General features: G+C 32.0%; 1 protein-coding gene across 2 annotated transcripts in view; it reads right to left on the bottom strand.

Moving 5' to 3' along the window:
• Positions 1-1,358: 1,358 nt before the first annotated feature.
• Positions 1,359-16,039, bottom strand: part of LOC145256436 (dynein regulatory complex subunit 7-like) — a 284,758-nt gene continuing 270,077 nt past the window's right edge. For both annotated transcript variants that reach the window (XM_080115340.1, XM_080115341.1), the window contains exons 16-17: positions 14,916-15,055; positions 1,359-1,554 (exon numbers count right to left, since the gene is read on the bottom strand). In XM_080115340.1, coding sequence (XP_079971466.1) covers positions 1,470-1,554; positions 14,916-15,055 — 225 coding nt within the window. In that variant the 3' untranslated portion in view covers positions 1,359-1,469. The remainder of the gene's footprint in view (positions 1,555-14,915; positions 15,056-16,039) is intronic.

Raw genomic sequence — 16,039 nt, 5'->3', positions numbered from 1 at the left:
CGATGAGATTAACGTGAAAAAGAAAAAGTGTAAATTGTGGAATTCAGAGGGGACAGTAGATCTTTATTTTTTTAGGTGTTAAACGACGCTGGGTCACATCGTAAAAATTTACCGATTTCTGTCTAGCTGTTTAACGAATAATAAAAACAAACAAATGAAATCTTTTCACTTTTTCATAAGTGTTTTTTGTTTGTTTGTTTGTTTGTTTGTTTGTTTGAATATTTAAAACAGCAATAAAAGCCAAGTATTTTTCTATCTACACGGAATTATTTTTTCAAGCTAGACCCTTACAGAGATTAGCAAATTATTTTATTTTGTGTGTTTATGTTCGGAAGTTTCTGAGAGCAAATAACTTTAAGTTTTTTTAAAATTCGGTGTTTGAATAATAATTCCAAATAAATTAAATATGTTATCAATATAATTATTGTTAAAAATTTATTATATAAGAATTTTAAATAGGACACTTAAAACAATTCTCTCGCTGGAAACATTAATTAAGATACCGCTATTTAATAAAATCGATTTTTCTTAATGTGATATGCAAATGACATGATCTCTTAATAGTAAAGTAAGGAAACTTTTGTATATATTAATCAAATTGTTAACAAACAAACAAACAGGCAGGAATACGAATTTATATATATATATATATATATATATATATATATATATATATATATATATATATATATATATTAACAAAGTCCCGACCTTAAAATTTGATCTTAGAAAATTAATGTGCACGATTCGTAGGTCGAAGACCGTCAACATGACAGGTTTGGTTATGATCGGTCCAAATGGTGTGGGCTGTAGGAGAGTATATATGCATAGGCTATAACCCTGACCCTTGACCTTAATCTTGAAAAATGGTGTGCACCATCCCTTGGTGGAGGACTATCATCATGCCAGGTTTGGTTGTAATCGGTGTAGTGGGTTTTTATATGTACACTGATCTTTCGTCTTTATTCAAAGACTTTCCCAGGATAACTAATTTTGAAGAAAAACATAATAAGTCAAAATTTGAAAATACATAGTACGTCTATAATGTGAAGTGAATGATTTTTATTCTTTTTGCTTTTCAAACAAAGATGTTAAAAATCAAAATATGTGGCTTTTATCAAATGGAATGAATGTTTGTTTGTTTTTTGTTTTTTGTTTTTTTTTAATTTTGATGTTATGTTAAACGTTGTGTTTGTCGAGCACTTGCATTGTTTAATTGTTGGAGTTTATTGTGAGTGCTTATTTAAGAAGTCTTTGATGAGATGTAATTAGAATGAATTTAACGAATCCTGTGAGTTTTAAGTAAAATCTGTATATAATGAAAAAAGTGTTTACCATTGAAAAAACAAAACCACTGATTTCTTTTTAGTTTTATCTTATTTTATTTTATTTTTATTTTATTTTATTGTTTTGTTCAATACAGTTTCATCTAAACAGCCGAACACTCATTTGCATAGATTTGCATATTCTCAGTTGAACAGCTCGCTTAAGCGCGGGTCATTGCGCAATTTCCGCTCAGTCGCTTTGTATGTTCTTGTGGCCAACTCCTTTTGCCTGAAGAGAGAAAGCAAGAAAATCGTGTTTGAAGTTGAAAGATGTTATGCATGGCATCGTAATATTACATTAGGAAATTCCATGTTTAATTAACACAAATGTTTTAATAAATATTAATTAACACAAATATGTTTTAATAAATATTAATTAACACAAATAGGTTTTAATAAATATAAATAATAGTGTTAAAAAAAATTAAAAATTAATAACACAATTTCAACACATGGCCCTGAAATACACAAATTGAAAGACTTGATAAAGGGGTAATATTCCCGAAATATTGTGAAATCCCAGCGTTATTGAAGACTGTGATCAAAGGTGAAAATTGGAATGAAGTAAGATTTATTTTAAACAAAACCAAATTTTTATAAAGAAAAAAGATAAGAATCGCCTTATTTTTTAGTTTTCTTTCTTATAACTTGGTAAATTTTCACTTTATTAGAGCCTTCTAATAAATTCTCTCACTATATATATTACAAACACTGCTTCAAGCAAACTACGCCACTCGCTTACAACTTCATTGTCTATGTTTTTTTTTACATTATTTAATTAATCTTCGAATTTCGACCGCGTCATCTATGAGTTATCTCCCTTGTAATAGTTATAAGTTTATCTATTAGAATTTTCACTGACGTCACATATCAAAAATAGAGACCAAAACCGACAACATTCGTTTGTTCACTGCTTCGATTTTGTCTGTACAAGTTCTGTTTATTATCTTGATAAGTGTATTTTTTCATATCTCCAAGAATTATGAATTTTGACATGCATTGCGTAATTCAGTGTATTATTTGTAAGCGATAATAAATCTCCTTATATTCCTCCTATAAATATGGAGTTCAGTTCTTTTTTGTTGTTGCCGTTGTTGTAAGAACAATTAAGAAGCTGATAATTTTAAGAAATGACTGCCTCAATGGGAAGTATGCGTGGTCCATCGTGATGCACAGTGAATGAGGCATAAAAAAATGACTAAGTTCAGCATGCCCCCCCCCAATTTAGCCCGGAAAGTCACCAAGTGAGTCAAACGAACAATGAACAAACGGTACAGTTTCAAGCCCTAAAATATGTAAATTTGAATTCTGCACTATGCGAAACAAGAAATTACTAAGTCCATCATTTGCCCACCCCCCAATTGAGCCCCAAAAGTCCCAAGTAAATTTGAGTTGAGCACCATGCAAAACTGTTAAATAGACATACACAGAAAATTTTGGACAAATATGGTAAAATATCCCAAAAAAATCGAATGTTTTTATTAGCCCTAAAAGAGCCCCTGGAGCACACTCCCAGAGTTATCGTGAAGTATAGACAAACAAAATTATATAGAAATCAGTTAGTTACGACTTTTTAGAAAGTTTTATACAAATCCAAGGCATCAATTTTATTTAATAAGCACAAAAGTGTAAGTTTTAGTTATTTTAACCCGAAAGACACCCCTAGGGGGCAACCGGAGTTTTCCCGAGAAATCTGTTTTGTTACTTTTTCACTCATATCATGTTTAATGTTTGTGCAAAATTTCAAAAGATTCCAAGGCGTAGTTATTGAGAAAAGTGTGGACAGACAAACGGACGAACGAACAAGGGAGAATTGTCAGAGGACCAATAATAAACTCCCTTCATCATCATCATCATCATCGTTTGCAGTTTAACGTCCTTTTTCTGTGCTAGGTTTGTATCTGGTCAGGTTTTTATTCATGTCTTTCCCTCAAATCCATTGTTATTATTTCATCCAATGTTTACCTTGGCCTTCCTCTGTGAACTGAACCTGCCACCTCAACTGTTCTGCATCTACTAACCCAAAAAAATCTCATCCATTCTTTAAATGTGGCCACACCATCGAAGTTTCCTGTTCTACACACGTCCCTCTATGTTGTCCAGCTTTAATATTCCTCTGGGGTCGTCAGAACTAAACCTGTGTAAAGACTCACACTACACATCCATCATAGCATCTCATATCCTTTCTCTCCATGCAACGCATGTCCTCAACCCTCACTGGATAGAATGAAATAAAATATCTAAATGAATGGATGATATACTAGAGGATGAACGAAAAATACACTTGTTTTACTAAATAAATAAATACTACTGTTAAATTGGCTTCCTAGCCTAAAATGCACCAAATAATGATGTTATTGTTTCCTAATTCTCCTTTGCAAAACACAATCATGTTCTGCAAAGTCAAAAACAAAAACAATCGTTTTCTTCTACAAAACGATTAAACAAAATAGCATGAATAAATATTTGAAGATACAAAGAACTTGAAGCATAAAATCCTTCACCAAAACTACTACGGCATTAAATAACCCAAAAAGGGTATATATGCCGTAAAGCAAAACAACTAAACCAACTCAAACTAGCATTAAAACAAAATAACAATTCAATAACAGATTGCGATATTTATTAAATCTATAAAATCTCAAGCAGACTATAAAAGAATCTCAGGCAGACTATAAAATGCCTCGATTGGAATTGGTATGTTGTTGTTGTTGTTGTTGTTGTTGTTGTTGTTGTTGTTGTTTGTTTGTTTGTTTGTTTGTTTGTTTGTTTTGTTTTTTTACGGTACATCCACTCTATATAGCTTTGTGCCCTACAATGTATTTATCAACTAGGCATTTGTCAAGTTCTGGAATCACACGATATGGACAAGATCACAGTTAGAAACATCGACCAAGAAGGTCAGGGTTAGAGTCAGATTCATATGGTTCTGCTAATATGGCAAAAATGGATAACAACACAATTGCAAGGCAAGTGTTGAACTTGTATGCCTTAGACCGAAGACGATGTGAAAGATGATTCATGTTATAGTGGAAGATAGTGGAGAGAGTAAAGAAAGAGAGAAAGAAAGAGAGAAAGAAAGAAAGAAATTGAGAGACAGACAGATACACACTTAAAGAGCGCAGAAGATATATATATATATATATATATATATATAGAGAGAGAGAGAGAGAGAGAGAGAGAGAGAGAGAGAGAGAAAGAGTGAGAGGTAGAGAGAGATCTGATACAAGTGGTTACTATATGGGATGAAGCAAAGCATCTGGCAATGAACAGAGCAGTAACAGATGTGTGTGTGTCCTATTTTGTGAGACATGGTGGTGGCGGCGGCGGCGGCGGCGACGACGACCACGACAACGAAGACCACGACGAAGAGAAGAAATACCTAAGAATCATCAAATTATTCTAAACATAAACTAAAAAAAAAAAAAAGAAACTTAAGGGCAAAAAAAAACAAAAAAAAAAACATAATACAATTTCAAACTTAAATATGCCAGACCAAAGAAATATATAGGGTGTAGTTTTAGAGACGACGAACTTTGAATTAGCAACTACTTTCTTTAGTTGCAGATTTGGCAACGATCGGTTATTTTGAGTTCAGTTTATTTTCACAATTCACCATGAAGAAAATAATATCCGAGAGAATAACATGAGAGAAACATTTGATCAATGAATAATTTCATGAAATGGATCTGTCAACTGACCACCTTATTCGTGCGATTTAACTCCATTAAATCATGTTGGGGGGGGGGTATGTAAAGTCACATATCTATGCTTATAAACGAGTCACAATCTTAGAAGACAACATTCGACTAGTTATTGCTGAAATACAGCCTAATTTAATGCATATAGTTTGTGGAAACTAAATTACGCTTTTTTTATTTTCTTCCTTTGAAGATTTTAACGCTGGGTATGGGGCAGCCAAACCAGCTGCCAACATTGCCCTGCTTTTTATTGAAATCAACCGAGAGCTCTTTTTAGTATCTTCGTTGTTCCCTTAAGTGCAATTGTCTGGATCTCTTTTGCGCTTGTTTAACCAGGAATATTAAGTAAGCTCTCTACCACCTATAATAATTGGTATGATTGATATCTGCCTAAGATTCCAGTTTTTTTATATCATACATGAGACCTTGATAATACGCCATATATGCGATGAATCACGGGTGTTAAATGTTTCATTTATGTTTTTAAGAAAACTAACTTGAAGAACAGACATATCTCAGTTCAACTTTCCACACTTTCCCGATAGACATGATCCCAAATATTAGCCTTTTACGTTTCAAGTGGCAATTTGCTTTGTTTGGGTTGAAAAAGAGTAATGAAATGTCTGCTAATCATGGTGAAGTTCTTGCCTTTTCTGGTGCAGCAAACTGTAGTCGAGCAGTTGTTAAAATATTCTAGCGATTAAAAGTATTAAAAGTATTAAAGGTATTAAAGGTATTAAGGTACTATTAAAAGCAAACACAAATCCTTCCATTTTACAACCTATCAACGTGGACTATTCACTTGAACATTTCAAAATATCCTAAAAATAGATAGATGAAAACTATATTTGGTTAAAAGAGCGGAAAAGTATCAAGTATATGACGATAAAAACTATAGACAATAGAAAGGAGAAACTCGTAAAAGAGGTCATGATGATGATGATTATTATGATGGTGGTGGTGGTGGTAGTACACCAAAATAAGAATGGCCGAAGGAAAAGACAAGATAGACATTGCGATCACATCTATAAGAAGGACAAATAAAATTAGATTAGATGGGAATCGGCTTTCAGAATATCTTCCAGCAAATCTTGTCGGCCATTTTGTTTTTATATCACATTTTCTCAGTTCTATTTTTTTTTGTCGTTTTTTTTTTAATTTATTTGTTTTACTTATTTATTTACTTTTTTTATTAGTTGACAATAAAGAGATTTCTTTTGCCGGTGAAAATCATGTTCATATGAATGTGAGTATTAAAAACGAAATAAGCCGTGCAGTAACATAGTTCCCCAGACCATGCACTGATACGTTTTTTTTTTTTTGTGTTTCGTTTTATTTTTACTTCAACGTTTTATTGTGAACCGAACAAAGGCGAAGGGTGAGAAGACATAAGAACGTGTAAAGACAATATAAATGCTTGGTTTGAAAATGAAACAAAGTTATGTACATGTTATGTTAAATAATACCTTTTACATAGAACTATGGTATATAGCTTAAAACATATGCATACTTATTTACTGCAAAAATTCCCCTCTATAATAAAAAGCAACGACTATGCACATACGCGCATGTATATATATATATATATACATATATATATATATATATATACGCACATATATATGTATATTAATATAAAAAAGTGAGCCCTGTGTGTGTGTGTGTGTGTGTGTGTGTGTGTGTGTGTGTGTGTGTGTGTGTGTGTGTGTGTGTGTGTGTGTGTGTGTGTGTGTGTGTGGCTGCACTGAAGATTTTTGGTACAGCGAAACAGTCCGTCTGGTAGAATTCTCGAACACACACACCGACAAGGTCACTTAGTCACTTTTATATATATATATATATATATATATATATATATATATATATATATATATATATATATATATATATATATATATATATATATTACCGTTTTATCTGCTTTGTTACACATGCTTCGATTAGCGAATCGTATTAACGATCCGACAATTTCTTCAGACTTCACAGAAATAATATTTATTATTGTGAGGAATAAAGAATATTAGAAAAAGCACAAAAAAACAACAATCAAAGAACTTCAATTAGACACCAGCAGTTGCAATCAAATTTTAAAAAAATAAAAATAAAAAAGACTGGGTTCTTTGTTTTGGTTTTGTGTGTGCTTTTTCTAATATTCTTTTTTCCTCATTATAACAATTATTCGGTAAATGAAACATGTGTAAGTAAGCAGATAAAACGGTAATATATATATATATATATATATATATATATATATATATATATATATATATATATAAATGTAAAGTTGGTTCGTTCTAAACGAATAAAACCATATTTCTACGTTACCAATTTATTTGAAATTTTCAGACAACCCATTTTTAGAGTCGAGGTATGTCTTTATGTTATTAAAATAAATTTACCTCGCGAATTATTAAAATTAAAATATTAAAAAAAAAAAGTTTTTTATGTGCACATAAGCAACTATTTTTTATCAACTTTTTTTTTTTTTACTTTTTTTATTTAAAAATTAGTAAATTTCAATGAATAGAATAATAAATCATTTATCATAAATATGTGTTTTTGGTTTTGTGTTGAATAAAACTTTTTTTTTCATTACAACAATAATGAACCAATTTAAATCTTCCGGCGCGCGTTTAAGGGTTACGAAATTATCAATAAATCTTTTAGTTACTAAGCCAACGTCAGTAAATAGAAAAATGTTACGTTCGCATGCATTAGCCTTGACTAGGGGGGGGGGGCTAAGGGAGTGACCATTAAATAATTATGCCGGTCGCCATGGAACTCAACGCCCAAGGAGTACCTAAAGTGGCACTTATGCACTTATGTTATCGTGCTATTTTTTAAAATAGTATTTTCATGTTAAATTCAAATTTTACATTATGTTTTTCTTTTATTAGTTAAGTGAAAGTACAGATAACCCGGTCGGTTTCTAATGTGAGGAAAATCTAGCCCCCCCCCAAAAAAAAAAGGGTACTCTGGATAATAACAAAACATTAAAATTGCCTCAGTCTCGACAGATTTCTTCTCTACTGGACGAGGAAACAAACGGTGAAGTGTAGTTCACCTTCTGTTTCTCTCCCCTCTCTCTTCTTCTCTTAATATCTCTCTCTATCCATCTCTCCCTTTCCCTCTCTCAATCTATCTTTCTCTATATATCACCCTCTCCATCTCTATTTGAGCCCCTTTCTCTCTCTCTCTCTCTCTCTCTCTCTCTCTCTCTCTCTCTAACTCCCTCTATCTCTCTCCTTTCCTCTGTCTCATCCCTCTCTGTTTCTAACTCTCCCCCTCTCTCTGTTTATCTATCAATCCCTTTATCTATCTCCTTCTCTTTCTCTATTTTCCTCTCACTTTCTCTTTCCTATCTATATATCTTCCTCTCTATCTGTCCATCTCAGATCCCTCATCCTATTTTAGTCTCCTAAATTAATTACAGTGAATAAGGCATTGTCAAAACATGGATAAATCCTATTTTAGTCACCTAATTTACTGACTGTGAGAATAGAAGTTATTTGGAAATTACTGCTACCTTGAACAGCACCAGAAGTAACTGGTAAAACCTTTCTAATTAAATTGATTTTGGCAGCCATTTGGTAACAAAATGACATAGCCTTAGCCCTTGCTGCATGAGGAATACCTGCGACCTTGCTGCCAAGTAGAAGAATTATTTATTCTACTTTAAAACATTCAATTTTTCAAAAATCTCATGTTCGACATCTCCAAAACATCCAATATGGGGAAAAATATTGCAGAAATGCAAACTTATTGTTTAGAATGAATGCACAATGGTACGCAAAAAATCACTTGAGGCTCTTGGTCGATCCTTGCAAGATTTGCATGGCAATGTCAGACCATTTGGGAATGCAGTAATATTGCTTGCAGGAGATTTCAGACAAATGTTACCTGTTATTCTTCAATCAACACCAGCAGATGAAATACATGCTTGCCTCAAATACTCTACTTTTTGTTCCATGTGAAGACATTAAACTTAACTCAAAATATGCATGCCAAGTTGCCGACTGTTCGATCCGCACAAAAACTTTTGCATCACTTGTGGGAAATTGGGTACAAAAATGTGCCAGCTGATCAGAGTTAAGGGCAAAATTCTTTGACTTTTAACTTCTGTAATTTCTGTAATTTTATTTCATCAAAAGAAGAGTTTAAAAGGTTTTTGCAGATATTCAAATTATAAGAATTCCATTTGACTGAGTGAATGAGCTATTCTTGCAGGTCAATACAAAGATGCCCATGAACTTAACGCTATTATTCAATGTAAAATTCCAAGTGAGGTAGTCAAATACAAATCCATCGACACTGTTGTGAAAGCAGATAAAGTGGTTAATTATCCAACAGCTATATTTGCCAGGGATGTCACCGCATGTATCGCAACTGAAATTTGGTGTACTAATTATCATGTTGTGAAATATAAACCAATCCAAGTTTTGCAATGGCACATAGCTTGCGGTAAAAAAAATTAACAAACAATATCATAGAAACAACAATCTTAACAGGACTTTTCACAGATGAATATATCTTCATTCCATGCATTCCTATGATTCCACCGGATACATCATTACACTTTAGGAAATTGAATTTTCCAATTTTATTGTCATTTGCAATAACCATCAACAAAGCACAGAGAACAATCTTTACAATTGTGGGCCTTACAGTTACACACTGACTGTTTTTTCACATGGACAATTTATATTACGTATTCAAGAGTCACCAAACCGGAAAATCTATATATTAGCTAAGAAAATGGAACAACAAAAACTGTACCCATGCAAAATGGAAAATTAAAACTATAAGAAACATGCTTTTTCTCATTTTGGAACTTTTTCCATTGCGCCAATTTGAGCCACAGCAACGCGTGGCAGGATACAGCTAGTATATATATATATATATATATATATATATATGAGCAAACAGTTAATAAAACATGTTAAAAAAATTTATTTTATTTATATATATATATATAGAGAGAGAGAGAGAGAGAGAGAGAGAGAGAGATTTCCATGTGCTAAAACGTTTTCATCCTAAATTGTACGCAATTATGCAGAATGTAGAAACTATACATAAATAGAAATCCGCAAAATAGTTATATAAAACCAACCATCTAATAAGAAACATAAAACTGAATAATTAATTAATGAACGTTCGTTTTTTAAAGGAATATTAAAATTTGCTAAGTTTCATGTAGTTGCTTGCATATACAGGACTGAGTATATTAAGAAGTTCGTTTTAATAATTTTTAAATAAAAAAGTAGGCTTTTAATATCAGTGACAGAGCGAGCAAAAACTCAACTTTATAGGTATATAGAAGATAGATTTATAAAGGTAACATCATTTTTCTTCTTTTAATATTAGTTTTTATTATTTATCTGCATAAAAATGTAATTAGGTTTGTCTTATTGTTTAATTTGAAAAATAGGTTAAAGGATGAGAACAATTTTGGATATAAACGGTTCTTTTTTGTAAGGCGTTACTTGATTGGTGATACAAATTCACCAAGGAAAAACATTTTGAATTTATTATTTAAAAAATGTGTTTTGAAATGAGCGGAAACAATCGTAGGAATAAAGAAGACTTTCTAGCAAATTCGAAACATCTGTATTTTTTACATATAAAAGCCACTTCGTCAGTGTGTGTGTGTGTGTGTGTGTGTGTGTGTGTGTGTGTGTGTGTGTGTGTGTGTGTGTGTGAGAGAGAGAGAGAGTTTCCTATGGACTCCAAAGCGTCTGGGCCGATTCTTTTGAAATTTCACACAAATGTACTTTATGCGTCTATGAGTGTTGTTGGATAATTTTCGTATCGGAATGCCTTCGATAAGTATCAAAAATCGATAATCGGAGAAGTCTGATTAAAGAAGGAACAGTCTGATTAGGACTAAAATTAACACCCATACAAAGCCTTACACTATAAGTGCGCTTGAGAAGTTTTATCAGCGCACAAGCAAAAGTGCCGACATATAAAATCAACAGTAAGTTCTCTAGTAAGACAGGGGCGCATTGAATATTTCTATTTAGAACAGAAATGAACCATGAGTTTAGATTTTGGCATTTTTAAGTTTAATTCAAATCATTATGTGGCACTTTATCTGAGTGCTATGGTTGTGCTAGTTGCTTAGGTACCCTCCCCCTACTTGGTCAGGTGGTTATTTGGCGGTAGGCGGAGGAATACACAGAAATGCAGCCCCATAATTCCCTTCCCCTTATCGACCTCTTTTGAGGTGAACACGTATATTTCTGTCTCTCCGTAAACGAGAGGGGCACCCTTTCCCTCAACATTAGTTAAGGTAGGTTAGTTAGTTTTGAAGAGCCTATTGTCTAGTTTTAATTGTAAAAATTAATTATAATTTGTATAATGTATTGTAATGTATATTTTTGTAAAGTAAATAATTAAGATTATATAATATACTAGCTGTACCCGGTCACGCGTTGCTGTGGCTCAGTTTGTTAAAATAGAACACATTCCTCAAGAAAAATTGCATTTTGTTCGTTTATTTACTTTTATTATTTTTTGCAATTTTTTAATCAATAAAAGTTGTTATTTTTCCCCAAAAAAAAGATTAATTTTTTACCATAAATTGTTAGGTGAAAGGTTTTTTTTTTCAGGAAAACTTGCACATTTTTTTAAAGAAATTTGGCAGTAAACGTTTCTCCTTGAAAACGGAATTTTTATTATAAAAAGAACAGATGAATGCTTTACATGAACACTGTAAATAGGTAGGTGACAGTAGAGAAAAGTTTGATTCTTTTTTTCAAGAGAATGTACAAATTATTTTTGTTTAACAGATGTTCAGAAAATAAACAGAAAAATACTTCCATCATTAATTATGCAAAATAAATTTTTTAAATGTTGATTTAGTGTTTCAACATTATGCTTATAAATTATGATAAAACTTGCTGAGTATGCGCTGTTTTACGGTTGTTGTAAAAATGGAACGGAAACTTAAATTTCGCTCCATTTTAATCTTTCTTAATTTTTTAATTGTGCCCCCCCAAACGAATATAATCAAAACAGTAATAGTCAACACTTGTACTTTATGTATATAAAACACAAAAAAAAAAAAATTTTAAGTTAATAACGAAAGGGAAATAATTCCATTTTTTAAACGAAAAAGTCAGTTTGGTATATCTTTTTGTTATTTTTTTACATAAGTCTGCTTACCATTCACATTGAAAATGTTGACATTTATAGGTTGTCGGGTACGTTTACAATGAACACTCCAATCTAGCCATGTTAAGAACGGCTTTCAGAATAGACACCCCTAACCTTGTCAAGCATACCCGAAAAGCTATAAAAGTTGACGTGTCGAATGTGCACGATGAGTTGGATGTAATGTAAAAATGTACCGAATTTAAAAGGGAACGAAATTCAAATTTACGTTCCATTTTTACAACAACGGTAAAGCAGAGCATTCTATGCAAATTTTACCTAACTTACTGTATTAATGCTATTTTTTAAGCAAAAAATAAAAAAATATTTAGGTTAAGCTATAAATTCCTAAACTCATTTCACCCTAAATAATTTAGGTGACTGAAATGGAATCTAATTGAATCTTTAATTTCCTGAATAGTATGCGAGAAATTCATTTTTCTTTGAGTTATATCGAATCTATTAATACGGACTTTAGGGGCTTTTTCGTAATGTTCCTGTAAAAATTATTTTTATTGTTACAATTACGATGCTTTATTTATATAAAAAAAGCAAAAATAAATTCTTGCGTTTTTTATTTACTACTGAAAACCATAACTTTAGTAAAGGTATTTTTTGTTTAAACAAAATAAAACATTTTCACTAAGAGTTAAGTAAAAATAATTAGTTCATTATATTCTGCGATCATTATTTGATAAATACTGAAATTTTCATTAAAATTTGTTAATTTCCTGATTTTTGGTGAATTTTTAAGTAAAGGGAAGGGTCAAAATGTTTATACACTTTGAGCGTCGGCATTCATGTTGTCTGTACCTACCATTTTTCGATGAATATTTGATAGGAAAGCAACCACGTGTAGTTAATTCACCTGTTTTTTCAGAGAGGTTTTTTTGCAAGAAACAAATAATTATAACTCAATTTTTTTTCAGAGAGGTTTTTTTTGCAAGAAACAAATAATTATAAACTCAATTTTTTTATAATAAAAGTTAAATTGATATATACTGCAAATCAAACATCACAATAATGGTGCAACATATTTTGAAATTAGAAAAATAAAAAACAAAAAACTTTGTTTTAGCATATTAAAAGTATTTAGGTTGGTAGATAATTAAATTCTACTGTATTGATATAATTTTATTTTTTTTTTTTTTTGCTGTTCTTCTTTCTTTTTACAATTTCCGACTAAATACTTCTAAATTAAGCAGGGTTGCTTAGATCGTATTTTAAACTAAACTTCGGAGGTTGGAATGCACTCCTCACCTAAAATGTACTTGGAAAAATCGATTTTATAGCGAGATTTAAGAATGATTAGCCGAAAAAAAAGGTGAAAAACAAAACAAATAATCAATAAATAATTGTTACCAAAGGCAATAAATGCTACTTTTTTTTTTTACTTACATGAATGAGTTTATTTTATGTTTTAAAGTATTTTCAAGCGCTTTTCTTTATTTTTTAATCTAAAATTGCGAGTGTGTGGGTGCCAAATATTTCCAGATTTTCTAGAATTTCCCACTAGATTGCAAACGAAATCTTCAGATCTTGCAGGAAAACCGCTAAATTGGAAACACTGGTCACGTGACGGGAAGCGGTAATAAATAATTGTCCCTAAATAAAAAAAAAATGGCCTATCGGCACAAAGAAAACCACTTATTTATTATAGGAAAATTAAGTATAATGTTATAATTAAAAAGAAATATATAAAAACACACATGGGTATAGTAAACATACTATACCAAAACGTGGAAGCCATCCGTCCAATGGTTCTTTAGACTATTAATTGCGAACGAACCAAGAGTTACATTTTTATATATATAGATATTACAATTTTGTCGCGTGTCGTTTTTTGTGTTTGCCATAAATGTTTTAAGTCGGATGAGGCGGTCCTGAAGACGAAGGAAGAAAATGCCACCAAAGTGATCTTGAGAGAATGGAGAAGCCGCATACTTACAGTCAACATCTCAGGTGAGCTTTTCTTCTTGATACTCAAACCCTAATGACTGGCCCATCTTCACATCATCATGGGACCGTTACTAAGACATTTAGTTTAACATGTGCGTTGGTTCAGTGACTGGCTGATCGTGTTATGATTATATTATAAATAGTTTTATAAAATCAACAGTGTAACAGAGCCGCTGACGCATATATATATATATTTTTTTTTTTTTTTTTACATCGGCATCACCTTGCTGGCAATAATAATTGGTCTTCATTGGATTTGAATTGCAGCAAGCCTCTCCAAGCTCCTAGTACTCTTCGCACTCATCCAGTGGAGATCTGTTATCTATTTTTCTCTCTCTTCAGTTTTTCATCGTCCAACCATTTTGATGTTTTTTTGGGGGGAGGGAGGTACAATTTATAAGATTTCTAACAGTTTCAATTCCCTTGGTTTCATGTGTTGATCCTTCCATTTTTTTTTTTTTTTTTTTACTTTTGTTGCAGGTTCGATGTGGCTAGTTAGTGTGTGCAGTTTATGTAGGTTGGTTTTCGCACTTGAGGGTTTTTCTTACGGTTTCAGTTGTTTTCATCATTATGGTCTGCATATTACTTTGAAAATAGACTATGCAGCCTAGTTATTAGTTAAGAGAAGTTTTAATTTTATGGATGTCGTACTCCATTAAAATATCTTAAAACAATTAAAATGTCCTTAAATTTGGAGAATTCCACTAATTTTGTTTAAATCTCATTAAAAACAAAGGTACAAGAATTTTCAGTAGTACAAAACCAATTGTCTTACCTGTTCAGTTGCCTTTCCACGACGCCAATTCTAAACAATGATTCGTCAACATATTTGATGTATTCGTCTTCATCCTGTTCCTGCATTGATACCTGATTCTTCTGGTACCATTCTTGTTTTTTCAGCAAATCTTCCGTTTCCTGAAAAACAGAAATAAATGCAACATAAGTTTAAACTCTTAATGTTGCCATGCAGCCCCAAAACCGCAACTGATGTTCGTATGCACATCACATCGATGATAATCTTTTGTTGAGATTTGTTTTTAAATACTTTTAAAGCATAACAGGGGCAACTAATCTGGAAAAAAGAAAACTCTAGCAGCAAAATCCCATCTATCCATTTTCTACTCTAACAGTTTCTTTTTTTCAGGCCAAAAAACGTAAATAATGTTTGTATTCTCATTCACACGACTTTTTGTATTATTTGGATTCATCGGACGACTGTTCTCATCTTGAGTGTGATTTTCACAACGTTTCGGCCGATGTAACCTCCGACTTTCTTCAGTGTATTTTGTCAAACTCGGGAATGTTTCTTTCAAACTCGGGAATTTGGACGGAATTTCGAGTCGTACCCTTTATTTATATCAGGGGGTAGCTTGCTCTTGTTCCATCAGCCATGAGGGTGAGCTACCACCACACTGAGGATGGGCGATCAAAAAGTACAATTGCGAATTACTTAAAACCTTTATCCAATCATGGCTGACGGAACAAGAGCATGCTATCCCTATGAAGTAAATAAAGGGTTCTGCTCGAAATTCCGTCCAAATTCTCGAGTTTGACAGAAACATTCCCGAGTTCGACAAGATACACCTAAAGAAGGTCGGGGGTTATATCGACCGAAACGTTGTAAAAATCACACCCAAGATGAGAACAGTAGTCCGATGAATCCAAATAATATGAATAACCTATCCTCATCTCAAAAATTCAAAAATGTCATGATGACCTTTTGTTTAAATTTTTTAAATATCTTTCAGATAACTCAGTTTAAGGATAATTATTCTTATTAGTCTTTCTGACAGTTACATTCGGATCATAAAAATTATTTCAGTGTTTATATAACCATGTTTGTAGCCATATTCATCAAATTGTATTTCTACCAAACTTACAAGCTATGTCTTTTTGATA

The sequence above is a fragment of the Euprymna scolopes genome, chromosome 32 (assembly GCF_053919585.1).
Source record: "Euprymna scolopes isolate OS-2025 chromosome 32, ASM5391958v1, whole genome shotgun sequence".
Classification (NCBI taxonomy): Eukaryota; Metazoa; Mollusca; class Cephalopoda; order Sepiida; family Sepiolidae; genus Euprymna; species Euprymna scolopes.
This window is presented reverse-complemented; position numbering and strand designations above follow the sequence as displayed.